This window comes from Denticeps clupeoides, chromosome 5 (genome assembly GCF_900700375.1).
Source record: "Denticeps clupeoides chromosome 5, fDenClu1.1, whole genome shotgun sequence".
Classification (NCBI taxonomy): Eukaryota; Metazoa; Chordata; class Actinopteri; order Clupeiformes; family Denticipitidae; genus Denticeps; species Denticeps clupeoides.
The window spans coordinates 1,076,176-1,091,970 of NC_041711.1; the positions used below are offsets into that span (position 1 = coordinate 1,076,176).

Consider the following 15,795-nt stretch of genomic DNA (forward strand, 5'->3'; position numbering starts at 1 on the left):
TTCTGCCTAAATTCAATTTTTTTCTGTTTTAGTTCTACTGAATTCCATGTTTTCCGTTAAAAACATATTTATTCACCTAAAAACTATGTGATTATGAAGTGGGTGGGGAAAAAATACCGAATATGATATGTAATCATGTAAACCATTTACATGTAAATAATATGTGCATTTCTACTATTTCACAATATTACACATTGCTTCACGTTTCACCTCCACATTAAAACGTATATGATAAAAAAAAAACGTTGTGTGTGTGGAACCGTGATAATAAATCAGCTGATTTGTTGCATGACTGTTATTGACTGTAAGTGGTCATCGCATACGTCCTCACGATTCATGAAAAATAGAATGGGTATTGTTCCGCTCTAAACACAGCACTAACTCTCTGAGGACATTTTCCGTTGTGTAAGCGCCGGAACTGTTTGGGCAAGTGGTCCGTATCTGGAACTGACCACCTCTTCACCATCGCTGACCGTTTTGGTGTGCGAAAGTCCCGCCTCAACAGGAAACACACGTAGTGGGCCGCGGCGGCCAGAACCGGCAATTCTACTCAATTCTGCGTTTCATAGCCATTTCTGTCCGTGTTTTCCGCATCGCTAAAGTCACAGTCATAGGGCGCTACATTTACAATTGGGGCTGTGTGATATGGCACAAAAGTATTGTGATACAAATTAAACCATACACAGTACAGTATACACGCCGATATGTAATTTGATCTGTAAATTTAAATGTAACTGCTTTTGAAAGGCCAATGTGTCCATAGGAAAGGCAGTGCAGAGGTTTTATTAATAACTTACGCATTTCAAAATAGCTGTGAACATATTTATATTTGCACAATATTTATTGTGCAAATCTTCCATTTAAAAAAAAAATATATATATATGATAACACTTGAACATCTCTCCCAGAAAGGTCTTGAGCTCAGTAAAGTTGCCAGTGGGTCCGGCATTTCACTGGATTTTCTCTTATTCATTAAACTAAAACCTCGAAATCTCCACTTTAACAAAGTCGTGCATGTCTGTGAACTCTCTCTCTCACACACACACACACACGTTCTTTGTTGTTGACTCTCGCGTTGGTTTCGGCTCTCCCTCCTCCCTCCCGTCTGAGTATTTGTATGTGCGTGGATTGGGTTAGCGTGTTTGGCTCTGTGCCGGTGTTGTAATGACTTCTCGTGCACTTTGGTTTTCCTTGTTGTCACAGTCCACCTAGTTCCTGTTGTCCACGTCCTTCCCCCTAGATTGGAATGTGACAAACAATACAGCCGCTCTGTTCTACTTGCTGTGCTTTTGACAGTGTGCCACGTTTCAAAATAAAAGCCTAAACCCAACCCTAATATCTACGTCTGTCACAAGTGTGAAGTGTGACTTACACATGACAGGCGCTATAATTTCTATTAAACTATTCCCTGTCTTTCCATTTGGAGCTTTTATTTTGAAACGTCACATACAGTAAAAAGCACAGCGGGCTGAATTTAAATAGTGGCGAATTCTAGATTTTTGGTTTAATGAGTAAGAGAAAATACGGCAAAGATCTGTGAATGTCTGAGGAATACAGAACTCACTGCTAACTCCTGTTGGCCAAATGTAACGTGCATACCACACAGTACTAGTAAGACGCTAAAGTGTCTTACTCAGGGACACAATGGTAGTAAGTGGGATTTGAACCGGGGACTTTATGGTTGTCTGGTTCAGAGGCCCCGCCCCCACCCACCTCCTCATCTGACCACAAACACATGGTGGCACCTCCCTCTCACAGTCTCATACACACACGATTCTCTTCGTATTCCACCGAAGACTTGAAAAGCTTGTTAAACGGGAGAAATTATATAAACCGACACACATTTTTATATAACGCCCGGTAAACATCAAATGTCACAGTCTGATCACAACTGTCCACAGAGCAAACAACACACACACACACACAAACAGACCCGTGCACAAACATTTACATTTTACATTTACAGCATTTACCAGACGCCCTTATCCAGAGTGACTTACAATCAGTAGTTACAGGAGACAGTCCCCCCCTGGAGACACTCAGGGACACAATGGTAGTAAGTGGTGTTCGAACCTGGGTCTTCTGGTTCACAGGAGAGTGCGTCACCCGCTAGGCTACTACAACCACAAACACACACTGCACCAGGGTCTTTTAAAAGAACGCACCTTGTCTCGGTCCTCCACCAGGTCAGTGAGAACGTCGTCCGGGTCCAGGATGCCCCCGTCCGCGTACTCCACATGATGCGTCCTCACCACAGCCTCCCCATCCTGTTCAGCACAACACAATGGCTAATGAGTTCCTGTGCAGCGCTGTGAGGAGAGAGAAGGTCCCCCACATCTAACAAACCCGCTAAACACACCTCCTGCTTTCAAACACTTGATTTAAAGTGATGAAGTGAAGTGATGGTCATTGTGATACACAGCAACGCGGTGACACGGTGAAACCATCACCCTGAGTGAGCAGTGGGCACCATGACAGGCGCCCGGGGACCAGTGTGTGGGGACGGTGCTTTACTCGGTGGCACCTTGGCGGAACGGCATTCGTACCTGCAACCTCCTGATTACGGGGCTGCTAGGCCACCACTGGACGATATATAGTGAGGCATTTCAATATTTGAAGTTGACAGAGTGTACAGGTCGTGCTAGGCCAGGGGTCGGCAACCTTTACCACTCAAAGGGCCATTTGGACCCGGCTTCCACAAAAGAGGATATTTTTTTCACATGTAAAATGAAGGTAACGCTGCATTTACACTTTTTACTTTTATTTTACATATAAAACAACCAGGCTAGCGTGTTGCTTGTTAATCGGCGTAGATCGCACATGTCCGGATGGTCAGATCACTAAATATTACAAACACTGTTCACTCACCACATTAACAGCTCTGCTGGGGGTGGCGGGCATATACAAAAAATAAATAAAAAAAATACAATAATCTTCAAGTTTCGAACTACTATTTTAAAGACATTTAAAAAAACAACACACTTAAATTTTCTAAAGCCACAGTGTAAGGATTGCCGACCCCCGACATAGAGACTGGGCCATTTCTCTATACTCAAAACATGAACCACCATAAATCAGAGCAATAATAAATCAGCATAAAAAGATCCCATAAAAAGATCATATAAAGCAAGTGAGACATGATTACAGAATCTACAAATCCTACAAGACAGAAAGATTCACAAAAAAAACAAAAAAACAGCTGAGATATAAGACATGGTCATTCATTCATGAATTAAAATATTAAATTACACAACTCATTTTAACAGATGAAATATAACAATTATTATGATGATTGCAAAGCCACATAAAGACATCCCTGCGGGTCAGCAAAAAGCACAGCCGTGACAAAAATGCTGCTTGGCGGGAATTCAGCTGCACCAGGTTCTTCAACATAGCCAGCATTCCAGCCAGGTCTGACCCGGGCAAACCAGCGGCACCACAGTCTGAACCAGTCTGAGGCTGGGAGGAGAACATTGGACCTAGATTAGACCTTTACTCTGTGTGTGTGTGTGTGTGTGTGTGTGTGTAAGTCAATCCAGGAAAATCCAGTTGTAAAGCATTCTGCTTCCCAGCATTCCTTCTGCTACTGTAGAATCCACCTGGGAATCCACCTGGGCCGCTTACGGCCATACCAGCTGAAGAACACCCCATCTCGTCTGATCTCGGAAGCTAAGAAGGCTTGGGCCTGGTTAGTACTTGGATGGGAGACTGCCTGGGAATACCAGGTGCTGTAAGCTTTAACTATAACGGAGCAGTGGTGGCCTAGCGGTTAAGGAAGCGGCCCCGTAGTCAGAAGGTTGCCGGTTCGAATCCCGATCTGGTACCACTGCGGTACCACTGAGCAAAGCACCGTCCCCACACACTGCTCCCCGGGCGCCTGTCATGGCTGCCCACTGCTCACTCACTTTCACAAAACATCAACCCAAACCACTGAGGAGCACATCCACATCCAGACAATCAGTAGTGACAGGGACAGTCACTCAGGGTTAAATGTCCTGCTCAGGGACACGATGGTAGTAAGTGGGGTTTGAACCTGGGACTTTGCAGTTTGACCCACCTGGCCACTACCGCCCTTACTGACGCCACACAGCCCGACTCCCGTCATGTGGAGGAATGCTGGGTCGTTCCTCACGATTATTCGCGTGGAGAGTCGGTCTAGAACCGGGCCCAATCGCTAGGTTATTTCCCACAGAATTTTTGCCCGGACTCAGTCTTCTACTGCCGGTTGAGCAGCCATCTAAAGCTGGACAACTTCGGGTGTATAGTGGGACTGGAAAGCCTCGATAAACGGGGACAATAGTCCTGTCCTCCCACGACAAAGGAGCAAGAAACTTGAGGCTAAAGTCAAGGATGTGCAGCACCAGTCTTTTACTTAAAAAGAAAAATATCAAACATATTTAAAAACTGAAACGGAAAAGTTGACCCCCCCCAACACACACACACACACACACACACACACACACACACAGTTGAAAGGAACAATAGCGGAGCTCCGTAGAGCTCGTTCCCATATGGAAGGACAGATAAGTCGATCTTGTCCTTTCCTTATGTAAATAGCGACTTGCGTGAATGACAATGGGCAGGACGCGGTGGAGGCGGAGCTGGAGGCGAATTATTAATCAACTACAACGTGCTGTTCGTTAAAACAAAGCCTGCTGCCCCAGGGACCATCTACTGTCTGGAGCTTGCATGGTTTCGGGCCTCCATCGGGCGACGCCCACCCGTCCACCCACCGCTGTATCGGCGCCGTCGCAGGAACCAGCCTCAGCCGATAACGTCCATCACACACCCCCCCATACCAGGGACGGTCCGTCACGTGTCCTCGCCTTTTAAACACCATTCTGCTGGTTTTATTCTTCTCTTTCTCGCAACAACTGTAAATTCACACGCAGCATCTCTCAATGGGCTTCACAACCACTCATACTTAGAACTTCATCTTATCTGCATATATTTTCACTCTGCCGGATTTTAGGTCATTCTTTGGAGAAAATGGCACAAATGACGCATCTAAATCAATTATTCCAGGACGAGCAGCTGCCACTTCGGGATGTGAACGCTCGGTCTGCCATCAGCATAAATACAAAAGGAGGAACTGCTGCCTTGTGGGATTTATGAAGGAGGGATCTGTTCTGCAAGTCACCCGTATTCGCATCCGTCAGAAGTCACCAGCCACCAGAGAAGAAGCTGTGTCGGTGGTGCAGCGTGGAGAATAAGTACGACCAGGCCAGGGACTCGGCAGAGGGAGAAAATGAGCCCCAGCATACACAATCGCTCGGCAATGAAACCTTTCAATAACTGGAATGATGCCAGAATTTCCATAATCCTGACGGAGATGTTGAAGGTGGAGAGACGTTGAGGTCGTAGTGTCTCCTAATGCTGCATCTGATCCAGGGACTTTGATCCAGTCCCACAATGAGACTTCCCAGGATGCACCGTTTCAAAATCTGTAGCTTTAAATGCTAATGAGGAGGAGAGAGGCGGGACAAGGAGGAGAGCGGCCAATAGAAGTTGAGGGGACATTCGCGGAAATTAACCAACCATGATGTGCTCATTTTTACATCCAATCACCGAGCGACTGCAATGCTTCGCACGTTTGGAAGCCACGAAGGCCGGTGGAGATCATGTTTTAGGGGAGGGGCGGGAAAAGCATAAGAGACGGGAGGTGACCTTTCCCCTTATGACGTCATGAGGGGACAAAGTCCAGATCCGACCTTGAAGTAGAATGACCAAACCCTCTTTACACCCATCACCATTTCTAGCCACCGCAGGACCACAGACAGATTGGGGGAACTCGTATTAATGTTCAATCATCTCACAAAGTCATGAGGGAGGAAGTGCAATACTGAAATGAACCTGGTCACGTGGTCACGCCGCCCCGCCCCGCCCCGCACAGGTGAAGACAGGTGGCGTTAAAAAGAGGCAGAAAGCGAAATATTCACCTGGTCCGCGATCTTCCTGTATCTCTGCGTGGCTTGTTGGATCAGGTCACGAACCAGCCAGCCGTCTTTACACGGAACCACGACCCGCGTTCTGCCGAAGTTCACGGTCACTTTCATGTCGCCCTTTCATCCAGCCAACCTGCGCTGACGATTACTAACTTCCTAATAAACGGTCCTGAGGAGCAGAACGATCTCCGAACGTCCCTCCACCAGCCTGGACCTCGCCAGTCCCTCCTCTGGTCCGGCAGCGCACACCTTCATCCAGCCCGGCTCCTGGGACTTGTGGTGGCCGCGCACGGCGACATGAGTCCGGCAGAAAAACCGGCGCCGCTCCAACTTTGTTGTCGAAGGGAAAGGAGGCGACTGTGACGTCGCCGCGGTGACGTCACTCGCCGCGGCACCTGTTACACAGGACACCGCCCAACAGGAGCCAGGTGTGCTGTGGAGCCTACAGAGAACATTCCTTCATCAAGTACAAGTATCGATACCTCAAGTTAAAGTAACGTAAAGTAAAGTAAAAGTACAGGCTCTGTATGAAAAAGTATAAAGAAACTTTGCGGAGGACAAAACCACCATCTTTTCCAAGTGCAAGCAGAGGAAAATGACGTGAAATGAATTCAAAAAGCTTAGTTAGCCAATCTTCTCTAAACACATTCGAAACATGAAGCTGCTGTAAAAGACCGAGGGATTGTAAAAAACTTTATTGTAATGCAAACAGGCATAAATATTCTCGATCAGACTAGAGAGTCACATGAAATGGTGGTAGTAGCCTGGCAGGTAACACACTCGCCTGTGAACCAGAAGACCCGGGTTCAAACCCCACTTACTACCATCGTGTCCCTGAGCAGGACACTTAACCCTGAGTGTCTCCAGGGGGGGACTCTCCCTGTAACTGCTGGCTGTAAGTCGCTCTGGATAAGGACGTCTGGTAAATACTGTAAATGTAATGCATGAGCTCTGACTTCTATTTAACAGCAGAGATGGCGTGTAGGACTATGTAAGGTGGTGTGGTCTATAACTCTGAACTCGACACAACTGTCACACCTGAGACCTGTCTGTAAAACATGGTGTGAAAATGTGTGACCATCACTTCTGAAGCCGACTGATTGTGATTGAACTGAAGTGACTGTCATTGTGAAACACTGCAGCGCAGCACCCAGTGACACGGTGAAACGTGCCCTCTGCATTTAACCCGTCACCCTTGGTGACAGTGGGCACCATGACAGGCGCCCGGGGAGCAGTGTGTGGGCACGGGACCTCAGTGGAACTTTGTCCGCTTCCTTGACCACCAGGCCGCCACTGCCCCCGTAATATATATATGTATATATATACACACCCCCAAACTCTACTTAGCAGCAGCGTCATGCCCAGCATAGACAGGATGAGAATGTGGGCCTCCTCCATCTGTAAAGATGACCCTCAACCTCCTCCTCTGTGGATATTATCTTGTCCTTCATATAATGCCAGACGTGCAGAGAGGATGCCAGTTATTACCCTTCTGTGGGGACATCACAAGGCCCCAACATGAAAATACCAGTCTTAGGTGGATGATACATACGATAATAATTTCAGAACCCACAGCACACTTTCTGCTGGGAAACCTTGATTCATGTGGAGGTGATGCAGGTGGTTAATATCAATCAGTAGTGACCGGGACAGTCGTACTGGAGACACTCCGGGTTTGAACCTGGGACTCTGTTTTTTAACCCACCAGGTTTTCTAGCTGCCTGTGTGTCTCTTGATCTTCCTGTTCTGGCAGAACAGTACAAGTCTATAAATAATGTTTTCTTTGTCCCCGCAGACCTGAGCTTCCCAGTTTAAACAGTGGTGCAGGGTTTTGATTGGTCGAGGCGATCCTCCTCCACCCAATCCGTCTGCTGTGTGCTGTTCGACCTGTTGGACAGGTTTGACATGTGTCTTAAAGGCTAATCTGTTCCATAGTACCAGGAAGCATACAGTAGCTGTATGATCTGCTACATTACTACATGCACCGTGTGCTGTGCTGCAGTGTATCACAATGGCGATCACTTCACTTTACAGAATTATTTTTAATGTGTAATTATTGAAATATAAGTCAATTTAAACACAAAGCAGTTCAAAAGACATTCTTTAAATTTTGATTTGAAAGACGAGGATGTTTTCATCATGGCCTACAGGGTGAAAGGTTGCAGTGTTCTCGGTGCATCTCGTCTCCTGAAGGCACTTTGTCCACCACAGACGAGACGTGATGTTGGAGTGGATGACTGACTTGTGCCATGTATTCATTAATAAATAGCGGGAGACCAGATCCAGAGGCGCAGGATCATCAGGTTTTATTAACGCCGTTTCTTAAACAATGTTTCTGACTGGGACTAAATGTCGGGGGGGACAAGAATCGAGACACCGTCCAAAATGCAGCAGCCCTTGGACTCGGCAAAAAGAAATCAAGGCAGTGGACGTGATTCCTGCTGCACGTTCACCAGTGGGGGACTACAAATTAAGCAGAGTTTTAGAACAGGGCCCAGTATTGCTGTGCCTCCGGGCGCGGTGCACTTTCCCTGTTCACAGGGGCGGTGGTGGCCTAGCGGTTAAGGAATCGGCCCCGTAGTCAGAAGATTGCCGGTTCGAATCCCGATCCGCCAAGGATCCGCCAAGCAAAGCACCGTCCCCACTGCAGGATTTACGTTTTATTTATGACTTTTTCCTGATTCCTTTTATGGATCCTACCAAGAGACCACGACAATGTCAATAGTTGTACAACATCAAATCAAACCCTCGAACATCAGTTGATTCGACTGGCATTTACTACATGCATTTTTGAGAAGATTTGATTGGCTAAAAACACATTCATGTATCGAGCGCCATCAAAGAAGTTCACAATTCACAAATATATACAGTGGTTTGTAAATGCAGGTTTATTGGTTCGTGAATGAATGTAGCCGCACCCACATTTGTGCATCAAGTAAATCGAGAAATGCATTTTGAACGGTGTTACGTTTATTTGTGAGTGATCATTTATATTTGTGAATCTTGTTATCTCGGTTGCTGGAGCAGGAAATATATTTGTGAATGCAACTACTGGTTCAGTCCTTAGTAATCTCACGACTGGACTACTGTAACTCCTTTCTAGCTGGTCTACCACTATGTACCATCCCACCTCTACAACTCTACATAATACAACCTTCCCAAGTTCTCCACACCGCCCCTCTGCTACGTTCCCTCCACTGGCTCCCAGTAGCTGCACCATCAGGTTCAAAATACTGATGCTGGCCTACAAAGCCAAACATGGAGTAGCACCATCCTACCTCACAGCCCTTATTACACCCCACACTGCACCTGGTATACTCCGAGCCTCCAGTACTGCTCGCCTGGTCCCTCCATCTCTGAAGGTAAAAGGAAGACGCTCATCTAGACTCTTCTCCGTCTTGGCCCCTCGGTGGTGGAATGAACTTCCAGCTCAGTCACTGAGCACCTTCACACGGCAGCTCAAGACCTTCCTCTTTAGAGAAGATTTAGATTAAATTGTAATTTTCTTGTTGTCGAACTTTGTGTACAGAATCTACAACAGAGTGAATAAAATAGATGTATTCATAGTTGGGGTCCTAGTGAACCGGAATTGATCTCTTCATCGATGGTAACTTGGTAGCACGTTGTAAGTCGCTCTGGATAAGGGCGTCTGCCAAATGCCGTAAATGTAAATGTAAATTTATCTCCATACAGTTTGCTTGGTTGTCCCTGCAGCCGCGTTTTTGCTTCCTTGGATTTTGCCTCCTCTTGGACTTGTTGCCGTGCAGAAGAACCATCCACGGAGACCGCACGGTCCAGCCAATGTCTTCGCTGAAAGTCTGATGTAACACTTCCACCATGGCAGAGTCCCAAGCTCAGGAGATCCTGACGGCTGTATGTCCACAATGCCAAGCATACGGTGTGAATACATAAAAAGAAACGCCTGGAGTGGGGAGCAGTAAGCCGCTGCGTCCATCTCGCCATCCTGTCCATCAGTACATCAGTTCCCTTCTCGATTAAATCCCGCTCCTCAGGCCAAAGCCAGCCATCACCCTCTTTTTCAACCACAGGCATCTTCAGCCCTTTAAAGGGGAATATATTTCATGCCGCACCTCCAGATGTGACCAGGCTAATCTTCATTTATTCATCACTAACCAGTTTCTACATGCAGGTGATGAGTTCCCAGAATGCAGACGTGGTGGACGGCCTCCCAGAGGGGTCAGCGTCTCTCATCTGCCACTGGCCAGAGCAGAGATAATGACATTTTGCATTGCAAACAGAGACAATTAAGTTATGCAAATACACAAATTGTGAATGCACGATGAGCCCTACCTCATCACATCAAGCGTGGATTTTTCCTCTGAGAAGACAGGATGACAATGAGATATAAAGTTAGACAAAAAATAAGCTAATAACTGCAGCCTCCGTCCCAGTGAAGGGTGGCTGTGGTCAGACGGTGCAGAAGGAAACCTCGTGCTGTGCTTGATGGACCCTCAGAAGGGATCTTAGAACAAAAAATATCTATTTACTAGCATAGTCTTCTTCGGATGTCAGTGCTACCACATGCTGTCTGGCCGCAGATCCGTCCTTAAAACCATCACCAGTATTGACTGACCTCAATACTGTCCCCTGCCAGTGCACCAGTCCAGACTAACAGCCGCATGAACGTCACCTCTAATGCCACCATGTTGTAGAAACATTTGTTTAAATGGCTGTAATGACTCAGCAGTGAACACACACACACACACACACACACGGTAATGGGTACCAGACCGAAAGCCCTGAGAGGTTTCCCCTCAGCAGTAAATTTGTGATTATGATGTTCTGTGTTTGAACAGAAGATTAACAGTTCGTGTATTTCCTGTACAGACCAATGTCCTGCAGAAGATGGACCTTCTAAATACCAGGCTAAAATATCATGCTCAGACATTTCCACAGCCCAGGCGGTCGTGGCCTAGCGGGTGAAGAAGCGGGCCCGTAATCGCCAGGCGCCTGTCATGGCTGCCCACTGCTCACCAAGGGTGACGAGTTAAATACAGAGGACACGTTTCACACTTTAACAAGATCGCCTGACACAACTGCCTCTTTCCAGGAGAAACATGAGGCCGGAGATGCAACAACCAGCAATACCGCTACAACGCAGACAATAATATGGCTAAATACATAAATGTTTGATTAGAAATACAGATTTGGATGGGTGGTTTTCCTGTAGGATGAGCGAGGATGGATGCGATGGCTGCCATACACGGCCACAGCACAGTCGCATCCTCTGCGCTTTATTGATTTATTATTGCCGGCTTTTTCTAATGAAATAATCGCGTGACGGGAAGTTGCACAAGTACAGTGGCCACCTAGTATAAACAGACCCAGAGAAGTTGAAGTTGATTTGTGTTTTCGTGGCCCTGACACTGGACCTGGGTTTAGAACTTCTACACCCGGCGAATTAAACAGTATTCCTGTCACGTGGTCCCTTTCCACGCCCTCGCGACCAGCCAGCAAGCCGCAGCAGCCGGTACAGTTCATCTTCTTTGCACGTGTGTGCACGTGCTTTAACATTGCAGGGTTAGGCAGGCGTAATGGTGTTGGGGGCGGTCCTTCCTGTGACGCTTCCTGTGCAGAAAATGGTGGAATTTAGGGCCTAGGAGGCATAAATCCAAGGGAGCCCGTCTAGGCTTCTTCTGGGTTCAGTGGGGATTTGGGGGTCTGTTGTTTGATGTCTGTATGTATTATGAAAAATGCTTCTGCCTGCTCCTTTTTGAAAGGGAAGACAAAGTAATTATGACAAAAGTGTGTGTCTCTTTGAAGCTTTTTTTGAAAATAAACTTGTTCTTTGGATTCTTTTAACTTTACATAGTCTTTTTTTATGTTTAGTTAAAGTATTTTTAGTTGACCTCTTTTATAGGCCTAGATATGCGATGGCCCTGTGTGATTTTTGAAAAGTTCGGTGTCCTATGACTGTGTCCCTTACTTCACTCACTACTGCTGTCTTAAAAAAAAAAAAAATCTTATTTTATTAATTTATTACCATCTTATTCACCCACAAGAGAGACAGCCCCCTAACAAACAGATTTTATAAGAAATCCTTTATCATGTATGCTCAGTGTGGGTGTGTATATGAATCAATGTTTTATGAATAGTAGTGGCTATTTATTATTTCCTAAATTCTGCTTGTGCACAGTTGTGAGGCACAGTGTGTGTTAAGTAAAGTACCTTTATACAGTAATGGTGAGGCGTGTGGTGGCAGGCAGCTACAGAATCTGGTTATAGAGGCAACGTCCAGACACCACAAATAAAGTAATGTATACTGTGTGTGTGTGTGTGTGTGTTCATAGGGATAAGGATACAGGGTGAAATGCTGAGTAAAGAAATGAACTGAGCCACTAAGCTGTGAAGCGCAAGCGGTTTCTTCAAGGAGCTAAAACGACACTTTCAGGTGAATTTCATATCGGCCTTATCTTCTGCACCATACCCAGGTGTGTGTTTACAATCCCAGGCAAATTGCTCCTGAGACTCTGCATTATTTCCACTACATCCACATGACATTTGATGGACGTACTTTAGCCACAGATGAAGAACTAGTTTTAAATTTGCACCATTTTGGAGTATCAGTAAATGTCTTTATAAGTGGCCACTGCTGTGGTCACGGAGCCTGCAGGCAGCGGATGAAACCTCTGGAACCATCAGGTTTTTATTAAAAAGGAAAAGGGCGAGGGAGGGAGAGAGGGAGGGAGGGAGGGATGGTGGGAGGGAGGAGTGCGTGGAAATAAAGAGCCACTTTAAAGTCTGACCTGAATTCCTCCTTCTCCACCGGTCTGAAATCTGCCACTTTCATGATTATTATTCCTTTTTTTCACCCTGGAAAGGATGGATGGGTGGTGGTGGTGAGGTGGCTGGAAAACGCCTCCTCTTCTTCCTCCTCCTCGTCTTCCTCCTTCTCTTCCACGCAAATTGCCTTTTTTTTCAAGAAAATGCGAAATAAAATATGTATATATGAGATATAAAATATAAAATAAAATCCCTTGGGTAAATTGTCTGTCACTGGATGATCTGTCTGGGGAGGACGTGGGGAGAGGGTCATCTCACGCTCTTCATTTTAGACAAATAATCTTTTAAAAGACAAATGTGTGTTTTGAATGTACGCATTTTGCCTTTACTACTAGAATTCTTAAGTTAAATCAATAAATGCTTATTTGTCTTATTTAATAGAAACAATCAATGTAATAGCCTTTTGTAGAAATAATTAAAAATAGCAGAAGACGTGTCATAAGAAGGGGGACGAGGGACCCAGGGGTCAGTGTCATGAGCAACTTAAATTTAACAAAATATAGGTTCAGATATACACAAACATGGAAATGGCGAGAACAGGCAGGGACAGCCCCCCCCTGGGACCCACCAGGCTACCACCACCAAAGTTGAAGGGATTTTTGCAGAGTAAAGAAGGAAATAAATGCTGGTTATCCATGACTGAAACCACCCAGACTCACTGTGGTTCCGCCCATCGATGGCTGCGACATTTTTGTGAACCGTGCAACTTATGCAGGTGTACAGTTTTCAGTTCTGGCAATCGGCACACACCTGCGGGTTTGTTTAGTTTTCACTGTTTTTGGCCCTTGCGCCGTTTTGATTCATTCCCAGTATGTCCCGCCTCTGCGCTTCCTTCCCCCGTCAGCTCGCGTAAGTGTCACGTCCATGCGGGCATGACGTGGCGGGTGAATGGAGAGGAGGACGAAGAGTGACGAGAAGACGTGGAATGGAGGACGCTTTCACCTGACATCACGGAACAGGGGTTTAATGGTGAATCACAGGACAGGGGAGACATCTGAGACGTAGACACTGGTGAACACGGAACATAACGTTAAAGACCTGACAGCGGACAGAAACGAACAGAGCAGCTTTATACAATTAAACACAGGTGAAAACGATTAGGGAACATTACACATGACAACAATGAAACTCCGGTCCGGATCCTGGACCGGAGTAACCCCCATTTCGGACCGGATCCTGACAGGAGGTATGACAGGTATCCGTTTCCCACCATCTTGTCAGAGAGAGGACGTGACTTCAGCAATATTTCACGGGAGCAAAATACACTCTGGCTGGGCCGACATTTCTGTTTCCTCCTCCCGGCTGTCAGCAGGCTGATGCCTTGTAAACCTCCTACCCATTAAAGGTACATTTACTCTGGTTATTCGGCAGTGACTCTCACCCACTCCTCTAATCCATGAAATTTATCAAAAAGTCTGGATTTAAATGCTGAAGCTGTGTCTGTCGCCTGAATATTCCTTGGAAGGCTGTTCCATAGATTTGGGGCTTTATGAGGGCTTTGATGGTTCATTGGAACATAATCATGTGTAATGATGATGATTATTATGAGACGTACCATTACAGCCTGAGCCTATTCTCTGTTGTGTCTGAATTGCACTGAAATCGATAGAAAAGGAAAATTCAGAGGTGTTCTAGTATCAAATTCCTAATGTTTTTGGGGACAGAACTCCTGCCAATTTGGTTTCCTGTTATCCTTCTCCCTAAATCAATTAAAAGTGAGCACTGATCAATGATCATCATTTCCACAAATTGTGAAGGCTGCTTTTAGCTTGCTGGGTAGAATCGATGATGGCAGTCCAGAAGCCATTTCACTTTAAATAATTCAGATCTATATTGTTCATAAGCCAGAGGCAAAAGATTGTTTTCTGTTCCTTCACAGCGAACATTGGGCACATTAACTACAAAACAGATTTCCACTTCCGAGCACACTACGTCACAATCCTGACCACACTTCATGTCATGGTCATCAATATTTCGCATATTCACAAACCTAGGGATGTCAATTGGTTAAAAAGAAACTTATTAATCACGGTGTAATACTGGGCCATTGGTTGGCCTAGCGGGTTAGGAAACCGGTTGCCGGTTCGAGTCCCGAGTCGCCAAGGTGCCACTGAGGTGCCACCGAGTAAAGCACCGTCCCCACACACTGCTCCCCGGGCACCTGTCATGATGGTTAAATATAGAGGACACGTTTCACCATGACACCGTGTTCTGTGCTGCAGTGTTTCACGATGACAATCACTTCACTTTCACTATAGCATCCACCATTCATAAACTTCTAATTAACTAACACATTTGTCAGGGAAGAAAGGGCACAAATGAAAGGACACACAAATAGGGGGTTTTAATGAAAACATGGACATCTATGCACAGCGCAAGGTGAAATACAAATACTGGATGAGGATGAGACACAATCAGGATACATTTATACACTTAACAACTGGCGATTACAATCAGGGCATCAGGAACACACGCAAGGAACATCAAACTCCGGCCGGGAACGTGGAGCTGGAGCACCCAGAAAAGTCAGGCTATGACTATCATCATATGTGAATATGATTTGGCTTCATGCCTTTTGTAAAGTCATCAGACTACCTGAGTTTTTACAGCTACAGCAGCATGTAACTGATGGAACAGTAATGCATGAACCCAGAGGTGTTTGGGGTTAAATTGTCCAGACATGAAGAACATTCAGGCGTTCCTCATATCTGGACGATTTTAACGTTCAAGACAGCTTGAAGACATACGAAATCCCCGCCACCCATACAATCAATATTGCCACCCAGCAACTAGGATACGCCCAGCCCGGGTTAATCATATTGCAGGATAATATTAGATGCCACATTGAAATGTCAAGATCTTTAGGAGGCAAATATCTTTCAAATGTCAGTGGAGGGGGATCACAAGCTACTTCAAACTTCATCCAGAAGAGTTATTCTTTCCATTTCGTCATTACAGACCAATTTTTTTTTATTATTATAAAATATTAGGTTTGGACTCACACAGCAGTCATGGAAATAAAAACTAGGGGCTGTATTTCATAAAA

The 15,795-nt window shown here is 45.8% G+C and overlaps 1 protein-coding gene and 1 non-coding gene across 2 annotated transcripts in view; one reads left to right on the forward strand and one right to left on the reverse strand.

The window, feature by feature from the left end:
• pard3ba (par-3 family cell polarity regulator beta a) overlaps positions 1–6,283 on the reverse strand; it is a 71,744-nt gene extending 65,461 nt beyond the window's left edge. The window contains exons 1-2 of the mRNA XM_028979783.1: positions 5,940–6,283; positions 2,166–2,267 (exon numbers count right to left, since the gene is read on the reverse strand). Coding sequence (XP_028835616.1) covers positions 2,166–2,267; positions 5,940–6,056 — 219 coding nt within the window. The 5' untranslated portion in view covers positions 6,057–6,283. The remainder of the gene's footprint in view (positions 1–2,165; positions 2,268–5,939) is intronic.
• LOC114791403 (5S ribosomal RNA) lies at positions 3,619–3,737 on the forward strand. The gene has a single exon (XR_003750012.1). It is a non-coding gene; the product is annotated as a 5S ribosomal RNA (ribosomal RNA).
• Positions 6,284–15,795: the final 9,512 nt, after the last annotated feature.